The 14,965-nt window shown below is 41.6% G+C and overlaps 1 protein-coding gene across 1 annotated transcript in view; it reads right to left on the bottom strand.

Annotated features, from left to right (window-relative positions):
* PHEX (phosphate regulating endopeptidase X-linked) overlaps positions 1 to 14,965 on the bottom strand; it is a 110,220-nt gene that overhangs the window by 38,923 nt on the left and 56,332 nt on the right. Inside the window, exon 13 of the mRNA XM_054804785.1 lies at positions 739 to 816. Within this exon, the coding sequence (XP_054660760.1) occupies positions 739 to 816 (78 nt within the window). The remainder of the gene's footprint in view (positions 1 to 738; positions 817 to 14,965) is intronic.

Raw genomic sequence — 14,965 nt, forward strand, 5'->3', positions numbered from 1 at the left:
TTGTTCATGTTCTCTGGCAAAGATGACTATCACTCTTGTATTTTACTGGTTCAGGATTGAATTTGTGATTCTACTTTGCCTGTGTCTTTCAGTAATACAATTTATCACATGCATCCAACAGTTGCGCCTTTGGAAAATGGTAAAATATATTGTTCTTCAGCATCTGCCTTCTTTAGTCAGGCTGAAGAGCTCCTGGGTCAGGAAGGAGTGCCCCCACAGTACCCTTGTCCAGCAGCCAGCACAGTAGACCTACACATTGCGTAGGACCTCTCGGCACAATTATAAGCAACAATCATGAATAAATTTCATAGCCTGGAGAGATGAGGAGAGCTTATACAGGGCATCATAAATTGTGATATTCTGAGGAAAAATGCGTTAGTGTTTTTGAAGACCATAACTTTGAGGAGAAATGTTTTGTTTTGTTTCATTTTTGTAACTAAGTGCAAAATGTATGACAGTGTATGTTTAACCTTTAAAATGCTTAATAGCAGGAAGGTTCTTTGCACCCAGGCACATTTTAGTCCCAGAAGGCCTCATGGTCATCTCTCTTACACACCAGCATTAACAATTTAGACATCAGAGCTAGCGTACTTAATTCAACATCTAAAAATAACCAGGCAAGCAGAACTCCAGATGCATGCCAAACAAAAGAGGAGCTTTGATTTTTAGACAGCAGCGAAACAGAGCAAAGAATGGCTGTAATAGGTAAAAGAAGATAGCTGCAAGTCTGACACTTACTGTTTTGATGTCTTCATTAATATATGTGTCATTCATTATAAACTGAGGGTAACCCACTTTTGCCATAACTGCTTTTGCCTTTGAAAAAAAAAAAAAAAAAAAGAAAAAAGAAAGTGTTGGCAGATATAAGCATTTCTCAGCATATGGCTTTTTTTTCCCCCATTCTATTTCCACTTTGTATTATTATGCCTCCCTGAAGGCATCCTAATTTAACTTCAAACCAACTTGCCTACAAGGTAAACTTGGTGCCGCAAATGAGCTTTGCGTCACAACGTGGAGGGTCCAGGTTCTGTTGTCGGATTATCACAGTGGGCCTGTTGTTGCCTGCAGAGCTTTTGCAGACCTACAGCAATCTGTTTGAGTGCAAAATCATAACAGCTGATTTTCCCTACCGGTTTTTGTGTTAATCAGATGGTCAAATGCCTGCTTTTACAAAGTTTTCCAAAAGACAACAGTAAATGGCCCATTTCTCTATGGCGCAGTAGCTGGTACACATCCAACTGTTAAAATAGATTTGATACACAGATATCCATGAATCTGGGTCCCAGCAAGTGCAAATTGGCATATTTCCACTGAGGGTCACTTCTATTTACACCTGAGGATGGTTGCACACTTTTCCGAGGGACACTGTATTTTCCTAAAACCATATGTCTAATCTTTGTTTCACTCTCCACTTTCATCTCTCTGCTTTGCAGCCTTTGCCCTTAAGGTGATAAGACAAGACACTTCCCTTTTCATTAACTTTTTTTTTCCCCTCTTTCAGTCATGACTTGGTCCCAGTGTTTATGCACAATCTGTGTAAAGACTCTGGTGTGAAGCGATAGTAGCTGTAGATGAGTATTCCCGCTTTGTAAATCATGGTGTAAGTATATAAACAGCCTTAGTAATGTCTCCACAAAAACACCAGCAGGCCACCCAGCCACCCAGAATCTCTCTGGAAACAATACATTTCCAGAAGAAAAGCAGAAGGACACAAAAGGATAAGGCGACATACAAAGAAGTGAAATATGACAAGTCCATGGAATAAATTAAAGCCACGATGGACTATGGTAGCACAAAGCCACTTTGTATGTTTTCGGGATTTCGGGATCCTGAGTGTAATTTCTCCTTGAATCTCTGGAATTCCCCCCACCCCTCAAAAAATGCTCCTCTGGAAATTTTTTCTTCAAACTCAAATGTCTAAACCCCAATGAACATTGCAGGATATGAAACGCAATAAATGGATTGGCCTTCAAACCGACCGCAGCCATACGAACTCTGCATTCTGCTCACTGTGAGCAGAGCCCGGACCTCTCTGGGGGCCCACCGACTTCTGTTTCCCTCTTGCTGCACTGGGTGCATGTTCAGGGGGAAATTCCCCTTTCTCCACCATGAAATCCTTGTCCCCTTCTTCCCCTCCACAGTGTCTCAATGCAGCAGGGCGTCCTATGACAGCAAGAATTAGAAACGTCTGTTCCACGACTGTGTGAAGGAACTTGGTGGAGGACTGCCTCTGTTTAACCAAAATTATTTTGTCTCCTCTTTTATTTTCAAGAAGAAAGGCTTCTTTGCTTCTTCAAACTCCTTCAATTTCTCAATCTCATTTCCAATCCAAAGTCATAATCCTCCATTTGTGACATCACAATTAATTGTGGTTGAGATAATTAAGATGTCACAAACAGAAGATTACAACTTCAGGTAGAAAATTAGCAGCAGGAGCAGATGAACTCTTAAGCAAGAAAGATCCCATTGTCATGCAAATATCCCTAGTGATAAAATAAACAATGGAAGACAAATGCTGAACAGGAAATATGAAATGAGCCAAATTAACTCTCAACAGAATGTTTTCTTTTTTTCCAGAAGGTAGAGCAGCCTTTCAAGATATTTTAAATGCCTAAGGGGATAAAAAGTGGGGGGTAGGGAGCACAATTCATCTGCAAGTTTGCAAATAATCAAAAGCATCTTTTTTTTTTCTTCCTGGTGGTATTGTCAGGTCCAGCTGACTGAACTTTGCAAGGAAATGAAAAATTTCCATTTTCCATTTCAAATGTTTCAATCCTAGTTGTTATACAGTCTTGAGAAAGCAAGGAGTAAAAACTAAAGCTGATGAGTTTTGTAAAGTCAGCTGCTTAAACAAGTTCAGTGAATCTCAAATGTTCTGCATGTGTTCCAGAGTACCCATCTGAATCACTTACAGTAGTTTCTGTGTTGAATCTACTTAATTGAGCCCCTTAGCATTTTGATTAAACAGATTTAATTTAAAAGCTAACTTATATGATGAAGAATAAACCCTTTAAAAAAATTATAATGCAACTTGCAAAAAATCAACAGGGGTTTTAAAAAAAAAAAAAAAGGATTAACTGTGTCAGTACACTGTCATTTCATTAATGATTTAGCCAGTACAATGTTGATCAAAAATTGTTGATCATATTTTGGCACATAAAAGAGTTGTTTTGGCTTTGAGCTATATTATATCCTTTAAAAGCACTCAATTTCTAGACTGCCTTCCAAATAAAAGCAAATAAAGTCATGCCTCGCTGGCTGTAAATGCAGAGGACTATGAAGCCAGCCTAGATCTGGCAGTGCATTTCTCCTGAAAGAAGCAGAGATGGACCCTGCCCTCAAACCCATGGTGCTAGTTGTCTGGTTGTGACCACAATATGTCTATCTCCACTTCACCACATGGACATTTTGGGGTCTTTGTGGAATATAGAATCATAGAATAGTTTGGGTTGGAAAGGACCCTTAAAGGTCATCTAGTCCAACCCCTCTGCAATAAGCAGGGACATCTTCAACTAGATCAGGTTGCTTAGAGTCCCATCCAACCTGATCTTGAATGTTGTCAGGGATGGGGCACCTACCACCTCTTTGGGCAACATGTGCCAGTGTTTCACCACTCTCACTGAACACGTATCTGCCACATCCATCTCAGTGTCTTCTTCCATAGCAGCCCACAGAGTAGCAGCTTGGAACGGCTAGGGTTTTTTCCCTTTTAGACCCCATTCCTTAACCAAACATCTTCAAGGGTGAGGATGATTCATCCAGCCTCCTTAATAGCAGGTCTGACATAGGTTGACCTAAATATCACATATAATCTGTAATGTCATTGATAATCTATAATTAATATTTAACATTAATTTTAGAGACACTTAAATCCTTTAGTCTTGTGATGGCCCTGCTGCATTAGAAAAGGGAGATGGGAAGAGTTCTCCCAACCAGACTACCTCGGGAGAGCTGGGCTCACTTGTCAGGTCACACATACTCTTGCTTTGTGTCTTTGACAATTGACGTCATGAGCTTAAGATTTCCCTTTACAAGGTAAAAAAATGGTCAGGCACTACTAAGATACTTTGTTATAAAGCCTATATAAACCCCAAGTAAATAACAGAGTTTGTCTCAAAGATCTTTTTGAAAGTAAACTCGAAAGGTAAGGCTGCTCCTAGCACTTTGATGTTTTATCAATGGCTAAAGCTGTCTATTTTCTAAGATATATAGATATATATGAAAGATGTTATTTTATTGCATTTGTTACTTAGAGGTTTTTGCCACAATATGTGTGTTTGAGAAGTCTGAGCAAGAGACACAGACAACTATATATTCTGTAATGACTAAACTCTAAGGTAGACCTTACTAGCACTCCTAAGACCTTACTACCACTGTAATTCTGATACCTTCTTAAATGTTCCACCAGTCATGCAGGATAACAGATTCAGAAAAGTACACGCTTTGTTACTACACCACCAAGTTCATTTGTTATTAGAATATGTAGGTACATGCTTAAACACCATTACAGAGCTTCTGGGCCATCTAAAATCACAAATGAACAATATCCTTTAAGAGCCTTTATAAGAACATCTAGAGCAAGAGCTGAAGGAGAACAAACTGGTACCAGGTTGTCATGCGCAACCCATGTCTTGCTATACATCTTCTCCCAGAAAAGGAATGTGTCTCAAATTGATCCTAATGGTATGTACAATGGGGCCAAACATTTAGTGGTGTGCCATGCTCCCCTGAGATCCTACTGAGCTAGTGGCCCACAGCCACCTTATCTCCACCATGAAGCACATACTGGTGTGGGAGGAATAGAGGAATAAGCTTGCTTGATCTGAAGAAGCAAGTGCATCTCTCTTTTTGAAGGACCCCCCCGCAACATCCTGACTCCAGCCTAGGATGAGGTCCAGGCCCATGCAGCCCATGCAGGCACTTCGGGCAGGCAGCGTGGGTGGCAGGCCAGAAGGCTGTGGCACACCAATAAGTTCCCTGACGCTGACAGCGAAGGACGTGTGGCACCTGGTGGAGGGGACTGTTTCCTATAGCCGGAGCAAAACCCGTGAGAGGACCTAGGAAGCCCTCTGACGTCCTTGAGAATCCTTCCAACTGGGATTCCTACCAGGGGCTTTGTATCAGGTATAAACCTGTTCAGCTGAGCCCAGCACACAGACCAATTTATTTACACAACAGACAAGTTAGAAAGCATTGTATTAAGAGCAGGTTTCTAAATTTGCGTGTTGGAAGTCTCTTGCTTCCTTGGCTATCTTTTCTGTTCACTTGAGTAATGTTTAAGAGCAGTTCAAAGACTCCTTACTCATACAGCACAAGAAAGCAGAAAACTCTTCTATGACTGGCTTGCTCTTTGATAATGAAGTCAGTATTTTCCCCTTGATAAGATTAAAAGTATGTTTAAGAGACCAGCCTTCCAGGAGGCATGCGCACACATACTGGGAAAGCAAATGAAATGTGACAAATGTACAGGAACCAACCATGTGGTAATTGCACTTGAATCTGCCGTAAACGCACCATGCACAACTTTTTATGGCTTAAAGGCTCATTTAATTCCTGTCTCTAATTTGCATATTAAATAACCACGCGTACAGGAAGAAAAGGGGCGATAGGGTATTTCTCCCAGCTATTGTTAAGTACTCAGACTACCTTAGGCTGTTGGGTAAATTAAGAAAACTCATCTCCGCAGGCTTCCTCTCCTGCCACGGAAAGAGCGAGGCTCTTGCAGGCGGTGACACAGAGCATCGGCACGCTTTGGAGTAAGTCATGATAACATGGTAACTGTTTTCTGTCCCAGGAGCCAGAGCAAGCAGGCTCCGAGGCAGAGGACCCCAGGTGGGACTACTCCCCCTGACACTGATTACACAAGGAAATTTCCCCACTGAATTCAAGACAGCCAGGATTTTATCATCAGTGTGTCTTTCTGTCATTGTGAGAGCATTGCAAATCAGTTTACTACAGAGACAAAATAATGAAAGACCTTTCACTCTTGACTTAACAACTTGCCAATGTGGGACTGCCTACATGTGTTTCAATGCTACAAAGCATCCCAGTTTCCAGTCCGGTCAAATTCTCACTTGGTAACCAAACTTGGCATGTGAGCCTTCCAAGAGCCCTTTTTGCCCATCAGAGTATGACATGGATATTTTGTAGGCCGACTAGCAATACCAAGTACTGACATATTGTACTTCCTGTTTAAAAAAAAAAAAGAAATCCATCTATTTCACCGCCAACAAAGTTTTATGAGTCTGACACAGATCTTCTGTATATCATCTTGACTCACAATAACTTTGTGAAGATAATTTTCAAGTTTCTAAAAATATCAAAAATTAATACAATTACAGTTCACTGAAAAATTAGCATGAAATACATTCTGAAAGCTAAAATCATTCACAGCAAAGTAATGTTCCATTTAATTACAAAGATTAATTCAGCCTTTATGTACGTGTCTGGTCTTTTCATTTTTCATTGAAAACAGATGATTCAAGAGCCATCTGGTAAAATTGCTGCATAAATATCACTGCATCTATTTAGGTTTTACGTATAGAAAAACTAGGAAAATAGAGCGATGGATCTTGGTAAAACAGAAAAGTTCCATCACAGGGCTAAAGCCCAGTCCTACAGATATCAAGTGACCCACCAGCTTGAGTGGGAGATGGACTGGGCCCACCTTAATAATGTATTTTATTTCCTATGCAGGGGACACATGAAATGTCAGGGATCCGCACATCGTGAACTGCAATCAAAGGTGAAGTGGCAACTCAAAGACAAACATTTGGCCTGAAATGATAATTTTTAAGAATACTTGATCTACAGTGAACTGGCTATGATCCATACTCCAGAATATAGCAAAGTATCCAAGCATTTATTTTTAAACTTTGGCTTTAACCTTCCTCTTATATTTGCATATCACAACAATACAAACTGTGTAGACTTTTTAAGATTTCTTCAGAGCTAGTGTTTCATTTAATAATATTTCACATACCACCACCTCACACTGCAACATAATGCTCCCCTCCATGTTTCAATAATTGTTTTGAATGTTCTACATTAATCAGTTATGAAGATGGAAAATACAGCTATTGCTCTAGTCTTGCAATAGCTTGAGCTCAGGGGTAAAAAAAAAAAAAATAAAGCAACTTATATAAATAATCACATCCATGAAGTACACATAAAATTGTTTTCAGTTAAATACACACTGTGGTTTCAAAAGTAGCTGACTCCATTTAACAGCTTTGTGCTGCCAAATGAAAAAAAAGGGAAAAAAAAAATCCTAGTCCTTGGTCTTTTCCCTTGCTCCTCCCATCTCTGTCCGTCTATCTGCTCATGCTGCCTGCACCCACAGCCTCCACGAGCTGCCTCAGCTCCTTGCCACATCTGTCTGGGAGATTGCTTGGCTCACTAACATAGCAGAAATCTATCCACGTTTTTCCCCAGCTAATTTTCTGCCAGATTAGTGAGCTGAATCACTACACAGAGACACTCAGCAAGTGCTGGAACTAGCACAAGACAAGTGCTGGGAACACATAATGTGGGAAAGTAGAGAATGAACAGCAAAGGGGTTATGCGTTACATTTGTTTCCCCCTCTTCTGAATCATCTTTTGAAACCAAAGTCTCACTCAAAGAAAACTTCCTGACAAGAAAATATTACCTAGCATACTTAAAAAGGGACTATACCATACATTAGCTTCCTAGGAAAAGGAGCGAAGAAAAAGGGACAAAAATTTTTCTAAGCAAATTGTAAGTTGAGATTATATATTCGGTCTTAATATCCACTAGCTATCAGGACAATATCATTATTACTAACCATAAAGTTGCAAGCACCTAGAGGTTTAGTCGAAACGCCATGCACAGAAGAGAGTCAACAATGTCAACAACATTAGTGCCACTCTTTCCTGTCCCAAATCCCTTTTGCTTCTGGCTCTCCGGAAGACAAAGACTCAATCATTGGTTCAAGCACTGTGACGGTAGTTTCACTGGAATTAATTTTTCAGTTTAAACTACTTTTTTTTTTTCCCTAGCAATAGAACTGAACTAAAACACAGAAAATCTGAAACAGTCCTACTTATATAAAAATACATATTCACTGTGATATTTTCACAAGCATGACTTGTTAGGTCAATGCAGCAGTATAAATAATAGACCTACGCATATTTTCTCCTGCCAGCTTGGTTCCAAACTCATTCTGCTGCCAGCAATGCTTTAATTTTGCTAAGAAAAAGAATTCCTTTGTCCATTTTATTTTAATTCCCTTTTTCATTTGAAATCACTGTATGACAGTTATCACGATTCCATTATTTTATACATAGAATATTAGGTATGACAGACATAAATGCTGTCTTTCATGAGCAGAACCACAGCTCTGTAAATTGAATACTTTTCTTCATGGCACAGAGCAAATATCTTTGTTATTGTATGATACATGAATGCACTCATACAGCAGACCAGCACAACAGAGTAGCTGGCCAAAAATGTGCTTAACATCAAACCATCACTGTCTAAAGCTCCTCAGACAGTTTTAAGGACCTCTGGGTTATCAGTGAAGCTGGGATCATGCCTGCAGACCAGAAGAAAGGATGGTGCACACCTATGCAGACTGACTCATCCTGCGGTAGGTCCAGCTATGGCATCACACCACCACGCCAGCAGTGACTCCAGCACGGGGATTCCTGCACTGGATTCCCCTCTGTGCACCTGTGGATCACTTAGGGCATGACTACACCGGGGGGTGTGCGGACAGCTAGGAGCTCCTCCAGCTGCACTTCACACAAGCCAGAAACAAGCGTTGTGGTCTGAAGGCACAGACCATCATTGGTATCATGCTGGTATATGTGTGCCCCATAGGATATGCTGCTAAGATGCCTTTGACATGGCCCTAATAGCTCACGCACCTCAGTTAAACTTAGACACATCCTTAGCACTTTAGAAGACTGTAACCTCCTCATGCTTTTGTTTTCAGGCAATGCTCTATGTTTTCCAATAAAATTGTCTCTTAAAATAAAAAACAAAATAAAGCAAAAAACCTCAACCAACCAAACAAAAAACCCTCTACAACTCAAAATTCTCTTTATCTGTCTTTTAAAATTATATTAGATAACCTCACCCAACAAATTTTGTACCAGAATCCTAAGGATTTGCAATGACACAAAATAAAATCCACCTTTGACTGGCCTTTGGCACATAAGTGAGCTGCAGAAATTATTATGTTGCATTTTTTGTAGAAACTCCTTCCTGGACTCATTTTACTGCTCACCACCAGACCTCCTCATCAGTTGACCCATACTCCCACTGTCGTGCCACCTCTTGCTAGAAACACGCCCACCTTGCTGCAAAATCTTTTCTGCTGTTTTTGTTTTAGCTCAGGGAAAACAGCAGGTTTAACAAAAAACACTGCGCTGACAAAATAAAAGTCTCCAAGAACCCAAAAAGCCCGGTGTGCTGAAGAGATCTCTGGCACGGAAGGCTGAGAGGAGGACAGCCCCAGGGACAGAGGAAGGGCAAGGAAGCTCTCTCCCCATCACAGCTGTGTGGGATATGAGTTACCACAGCATTTCTTTTGGCAGTTTTATGCAAAACTCCAAATAACCTGTTCCAGAGAGGGACAACTTCTGACCTTAGCCTCTGCTTGCATCAGTTTATAGTCATTTAACATTTTCAGGGTTATCTTTCCTTAGCAAAGGTTGCAGAGCAACTTTTTTTTTTTAAATTAATAGAATGTGAAAAATTCTCTTTTCATTTCTAGCCACAAGTGAGCATCAGACCATCTAGATACAGCTGAGATCAGACATGGCAGGGACTTATTCTTACGCTACTCAAACTGAAATGGGGACTGAGGACCTAAACACAAGCATTACTTGGCTCAGGACCTGGAGGTTTTCTCTCACTCTGGGGAGAAATTCCTTTTGCTGGAACAGGGACCCTGACCAACAGTGTATCAGTAAGCATGCCACCGTCAGTTGTACGTGCCATACAATAACCGGGGAGAAAGCAGATGCACACATAGACAGAAACGTAGGCTGCAGAAGACAGAAAAAACATATGCAGGAAATGCTCTACTTCCTACTCAAGACCAAATCTCTCTCTATTCCAAATCTTTGCGTATTTTATATTTAAATACGAGTTATATTTATGTATTTATTTCCACATTAATGGAACTCACCACTTACCCAGAAAACTGAGCACAAGTCACCTCACAGCTCCCTCATGAGGGAGCACAGCCAAGGAAGCCTTTATTCTTAGGCACAGCGTCCTGGCTTCTGAAAAGCCACTAAGGAAGCAAATTTCTGAGTCTGATGACCTCCTTGCGATAAAGCTCCTCTAAAAGCAAACTCCATAAACACCAGTACTTGAAGCCATTTAGACATTTCACAACTTTGCCTCAGACCTCCGTGTCTAACACAATACTGAGCAAGTTGAAGTGCTGCTAAGGCTCCTGGTCCTGGACAGCTTGGTGCCTGAGGCTGAGGGTCCACGCCAGAGCCCCAGCCCACGTCCCTGCCTTGCCACGCTTCCCGCCTGCTCCCAGCGAGCAGGAACCTTTCCTCTCAGTGGCTCAGGTGGGCATATACAGGACATGGAGATCACCACAGCCAGGAAATGCACATTCGTTAGAATCAGAGAGGGAATACCAAGTAGATACCTGAGCATGTCCTCATAGACTCCTCCTCCATACAGAGGATGGGTCTCCCGCACCTCAGTATCTGTTACTGTTGAGCTGGGGGACTATAATATCTGTGTAACTGTTCCACTACAGAAGGTAGTTTTACTTGTTAAAACAACAAAGACAACAAAAGTTAAAGCTGAAACTGTCCGAGACTTCCAGGGAGTGGTGGAGGACTTCCTGCCCTTTGGAAGAATTAATCTGTCTTTTAGCATACCAACACTTTCATGTTGCATTTCTGCCACAAAAGCTTCAGATTCACCCCAGTCCCCAAGCATCTGCAGGTGAGTCCATCCGTCTCCTCTTTCTATTTCAAGCATGAGATTTGTCACAAGTGTTTTGATGTCACACACCCATTCTGGCCTTATGGAGTCATGGCGGAGTCTGAAAAATGACAGCTGCAAGATCAGGGTTAAATACAATTTCCTCTCCCTTCACCTGTTTTCCACTATCTGTTTGCACGGTGCTCAGGTTATTAATGGAACTGACATCCCTGCACAACTGAGTGAGCAGTAGCAGCAGCCAGATAACAAGGGAGAAGCTGACAGCAGCGATCCAACCCCAGAGATAAGAGATAAGCAAACATGCCATGGCTATTAGTTTCAACTCTGGCCAATGTAGAAGAACATCTCCTGTGGTTACTGAACAGGAAAGCCCAGTCCTCCTGAGAAGGTTAAATTAAATTCAGGATGTGAGAGACATTATTCTTTGAGTTCAAAAATTAAAGTTTGTGATGAGCAATAAACATTTGACTTAAAAAAAAAAAAAAAAGAAAAAAGTAAAAGTGTTGCTAATCTGATGGAAAGCGAAGACCTATTTTTATTCAGATGAAAGCATGGGACACATCTACGCTAGAAGGAAAGTACCTTTCATTCGATGTGTCTTCCAGGTGAAAAATGTTACTCTTAACACTGGCATTTTCCAAACAGCTATCTGAGGTATGGTGTGGGAGTGGTAGCCTTAATGTCTTGATGAGATTCCAAACTAGGTAAGTAGAGCAAACTGTTCAAATTCCCTACATCCTTTCCGAGCTGTGCAACATCTGCTTCTCTTCCTGCATCCTATCGAGTTGTCCCCTCCTCTTTGCATGTCCATGCAGATGGTAGGATAAAGATGAGTTACACCATGAAGATAAGCTCCTGGTGATACATCTAACGCCCAAGGAAACTGTAGACACATAGGAAAAAAGTTAAAATGGGACTCTGCCTCTTCCGAACTCCACCCACGTTTCAACTTTATCAGGAGACTTGCTCACTACTCCCTGCAATGCAACTGCTACAACACAGGCAGAACTTTAAATTTTTTGCATCCAGACAGACACTACCCTAATTTCAGAAAGTGCACTTCCACAAAGGAAAAGTGTGGCCAAGATTCAATTGGCACTAAGCAGAAGTACGCTTTCCAGTTTAGAAATGACGAGGCTGTTTCAAGAAGATCTGAATCAAACTTTCTAGCAAAACCAGTAAATTTGGAAGTCAGCGGTCACGCCTATTGGCTTTTGAACAGGAATGAAGTGCTTAAATGCAATTAGAGCCTTTGGAAATTTCTCCCTCTTTTCCTAGTTCTTCTGAAGTGAGTCTGGCAGCTTCTGTTAGTGCTCTGAAGCAGTCTTACACTTTGTGAAGTTGAAACAAAGATATAAAGTCATCTTAAAAGAACCTGTAAAAGGTGTCTTGGGATCTTTGCTTTTGAAAGTCCATCCCCCTTTTTTACAAAGCGTTATTCTGTCAGCTTTGTGCTGGCCTTCATTCCAGAAAAAGCCCACTTGAGATATGGGAGGTGTTGAGACTCAGGGCTGGCTCCTCTGCGATATTTTTGCATTATTTTACATAGGATGGGTCCACAAACCCCACAAGGCACAAAAGGCATTTTTTTCTTTTTGTGGAGCACCCAGTGACCGCTCTCAAGACTGGATGCTTTGTCATCTTTGTGAAAATTAGCATGGCATTAACCAAGATTAGTTTCACCTCCTAAAGCTGTAGTGTCTGGCCTTTTGGTCTGGGTATGCCTCAGATCTTATTGAAAAGTTATTTTTCAGAACTGTATCTAGTGCACATCCTGGGACAGGCTATGTGAACAAATGCAGGAGGCTCCATACTCCCTGGATGTATTGCTCTGCCAGGGTTATACGGAAGCCAAAGTGAGCACAAGAAAACAGCAGGCAATGATGATTCTCTGTTTTCCCCACTACAAGAACACAGGGGGAGAAGGTGACATTTTCCAGACAAGCAAAAGGAGATACTTTCTCACACAGATCACAGTGAGGCAATGGAACTCATTGCCTTGGGAAGCTGTGGATGATAAAAATTGTCATGGGTTCAAAAAGTCATTAGACAAACTCACAGCAGAAAAATATGAATAAATGCAAAGACACCACTTCTGGCTCAGGAAGCAACTGAGCTGCAGATTGTCAGCAGCCAGGAGAGGATAGCGGGGATGTATCCCTTTATGCTTTCCCTGTCCTTATGTTCATCTCTAAACATCTGCTACTGTTTGGCCACCGTCCGAGCCAGACATTGGACCTCTGGTCTGAGCAGTATGGCTGTCATGTTTGTAGTGAAATCACCCAAATGTGAAGAGAGAGAGACCACAGAGAACTGGGAAAGATGGCAGGGGCTCAGCTAATTGACTGGAGGGCTGGATACGGCCAGTAAGTTCCAGGTGAGAAGCAAATGGCTTCAGTGGGATAACCCATGGACACCTACCTCATTTAAAGTACCTACACTTTGTTAAATTGGGGCTTGTACAGATGGATCTTGATTTCCTAAGGGCTACTGGCCTAAATTACACTGCGTTATCTAGGGGGGTTTGCTGTAGCGATCTGAAGCAGCGGAACAAACCCCGTAGGCCAAACAAAGGTGCCTAACACTGCCTGAGAGAGACACCTATAGCTAGGCACTGCCCTTATATTTTCCTGTGGAGCGCTTGCCTCAGTCTTCAGACTCAGAAAGATTTGAAGAAAACAAATGTTGCATATATGACTTCCTTAGAGAGAAATAAAGCCAAGCAGCAGGCAAGTTCAGTAGGCAAAAAATGATTGCACAGTGACCTTGGAATTTGTGCTCCATGACCTAAAGAGGTTAATATTGTTACAGAAAAATCTTATTAGAAGAAAAACAAGCTTTTTTTGGCTTATCACCCATGCTTTAAAAATAGTATTGCAAAGCAAAAAAATAACTTCCTACCATACAGGCTATTTTACAGGAGATTTGCAAACATTCAGAAAACAGGCTTTTGTGTAAAAGTCTCTTTTTCAAACCTTGAGGTAAACCCAAGCACAAAGGGCATTTCAGGAAGGAAAAAAAAAAAAAGTGATTAATAAAATAATGGCTGCTGCGCAGGATAGGGAATAATTTTACATCTCAGTGATGATCTTCCACTGAATTATCCTTTGAAGAGCAGCAGCAAAAATTTACCATTTTAAAGATGAGAGTCATGCCCGTGGAGTTTCGGTTGTGGGTTCTCCCTTTTCCCTGTGGCCCACTGTTACAAAATGCAGCTGTCGATATCATTAGGCTGACACAGCCAGCTGCAATCTGCACCTTCACTGCAAGGGAAACAAAAGCCTCTCCTCTCCGCGCCCCCCCCCCATCAACCGTCCTTCTGCAGGGTGGCCCAGAGCCCGCCAGCGCCAAGACAGCTGATGAGGGACCCTCTTGCACGGCCCCTGTAACTCCCAGACCACGTACTTGAAGATTGTTACCAGACACACCCTTGGAGCTGTGCTCACCTGAATAATTTCTCTGTTCTTCAAATGAGGGCAAAATTTAACGACCCTTACAAAAGTGAAGCTAAAAAGGACAGGAAGACGAACCTTTTGCTTTTTTAAAAAAATCTGAGATCTCCATTGAAATTTCAGGAGGTTAACAGGCATAGTTTAAGCAATTTTCACATGATAGTCAAATACAGAGCAGCAAAGCAAGGCTTGCACTGAGCAGAGGAGGAGAGGCAGGGTAGAAAACAAAGCATCACAGCACAGAGCTGCGTGCTCCTCTCCGACTCGGAGCTCCTTTGGAAGCAGCATGAGCTCCATCCAGAGAGCTAGGTGAGAACTGCATGTAAAGAGAGACCGAGTCACCTAACCCTGTTAGAAAACTTTCTTTGCAAGATTGGCTTTCAGACGGTCTGGTTTAAATCCATATTTCAATCATAGAAAGAAAAAAGTGAAGGGAGGAGAGAAGGAAAAGTCAAACCTTAACTCCAAAGTATACAGGGGCTAAAAGGGTGATTCCCAGAAATCAAGGCTGCAAGACAACTTGTCCCCTATGTCACATGGACTAGTTGATTTGATCCTTTTAATATGGTTT

This window comes from Grus americana, chromosome 1, assembly GCF_028858705.1.
Source record: "Grus americana isolate bGruAme1 chromosome 1, bGruAme1.mat, whole genome shotgun sequence".
Taxonomy (NCBI): domain Eukaryota; kingdom Metazoa; phylum Chordata; class Aves; order Gruiformes; family Gruidae; genus Grus; species Grus americana.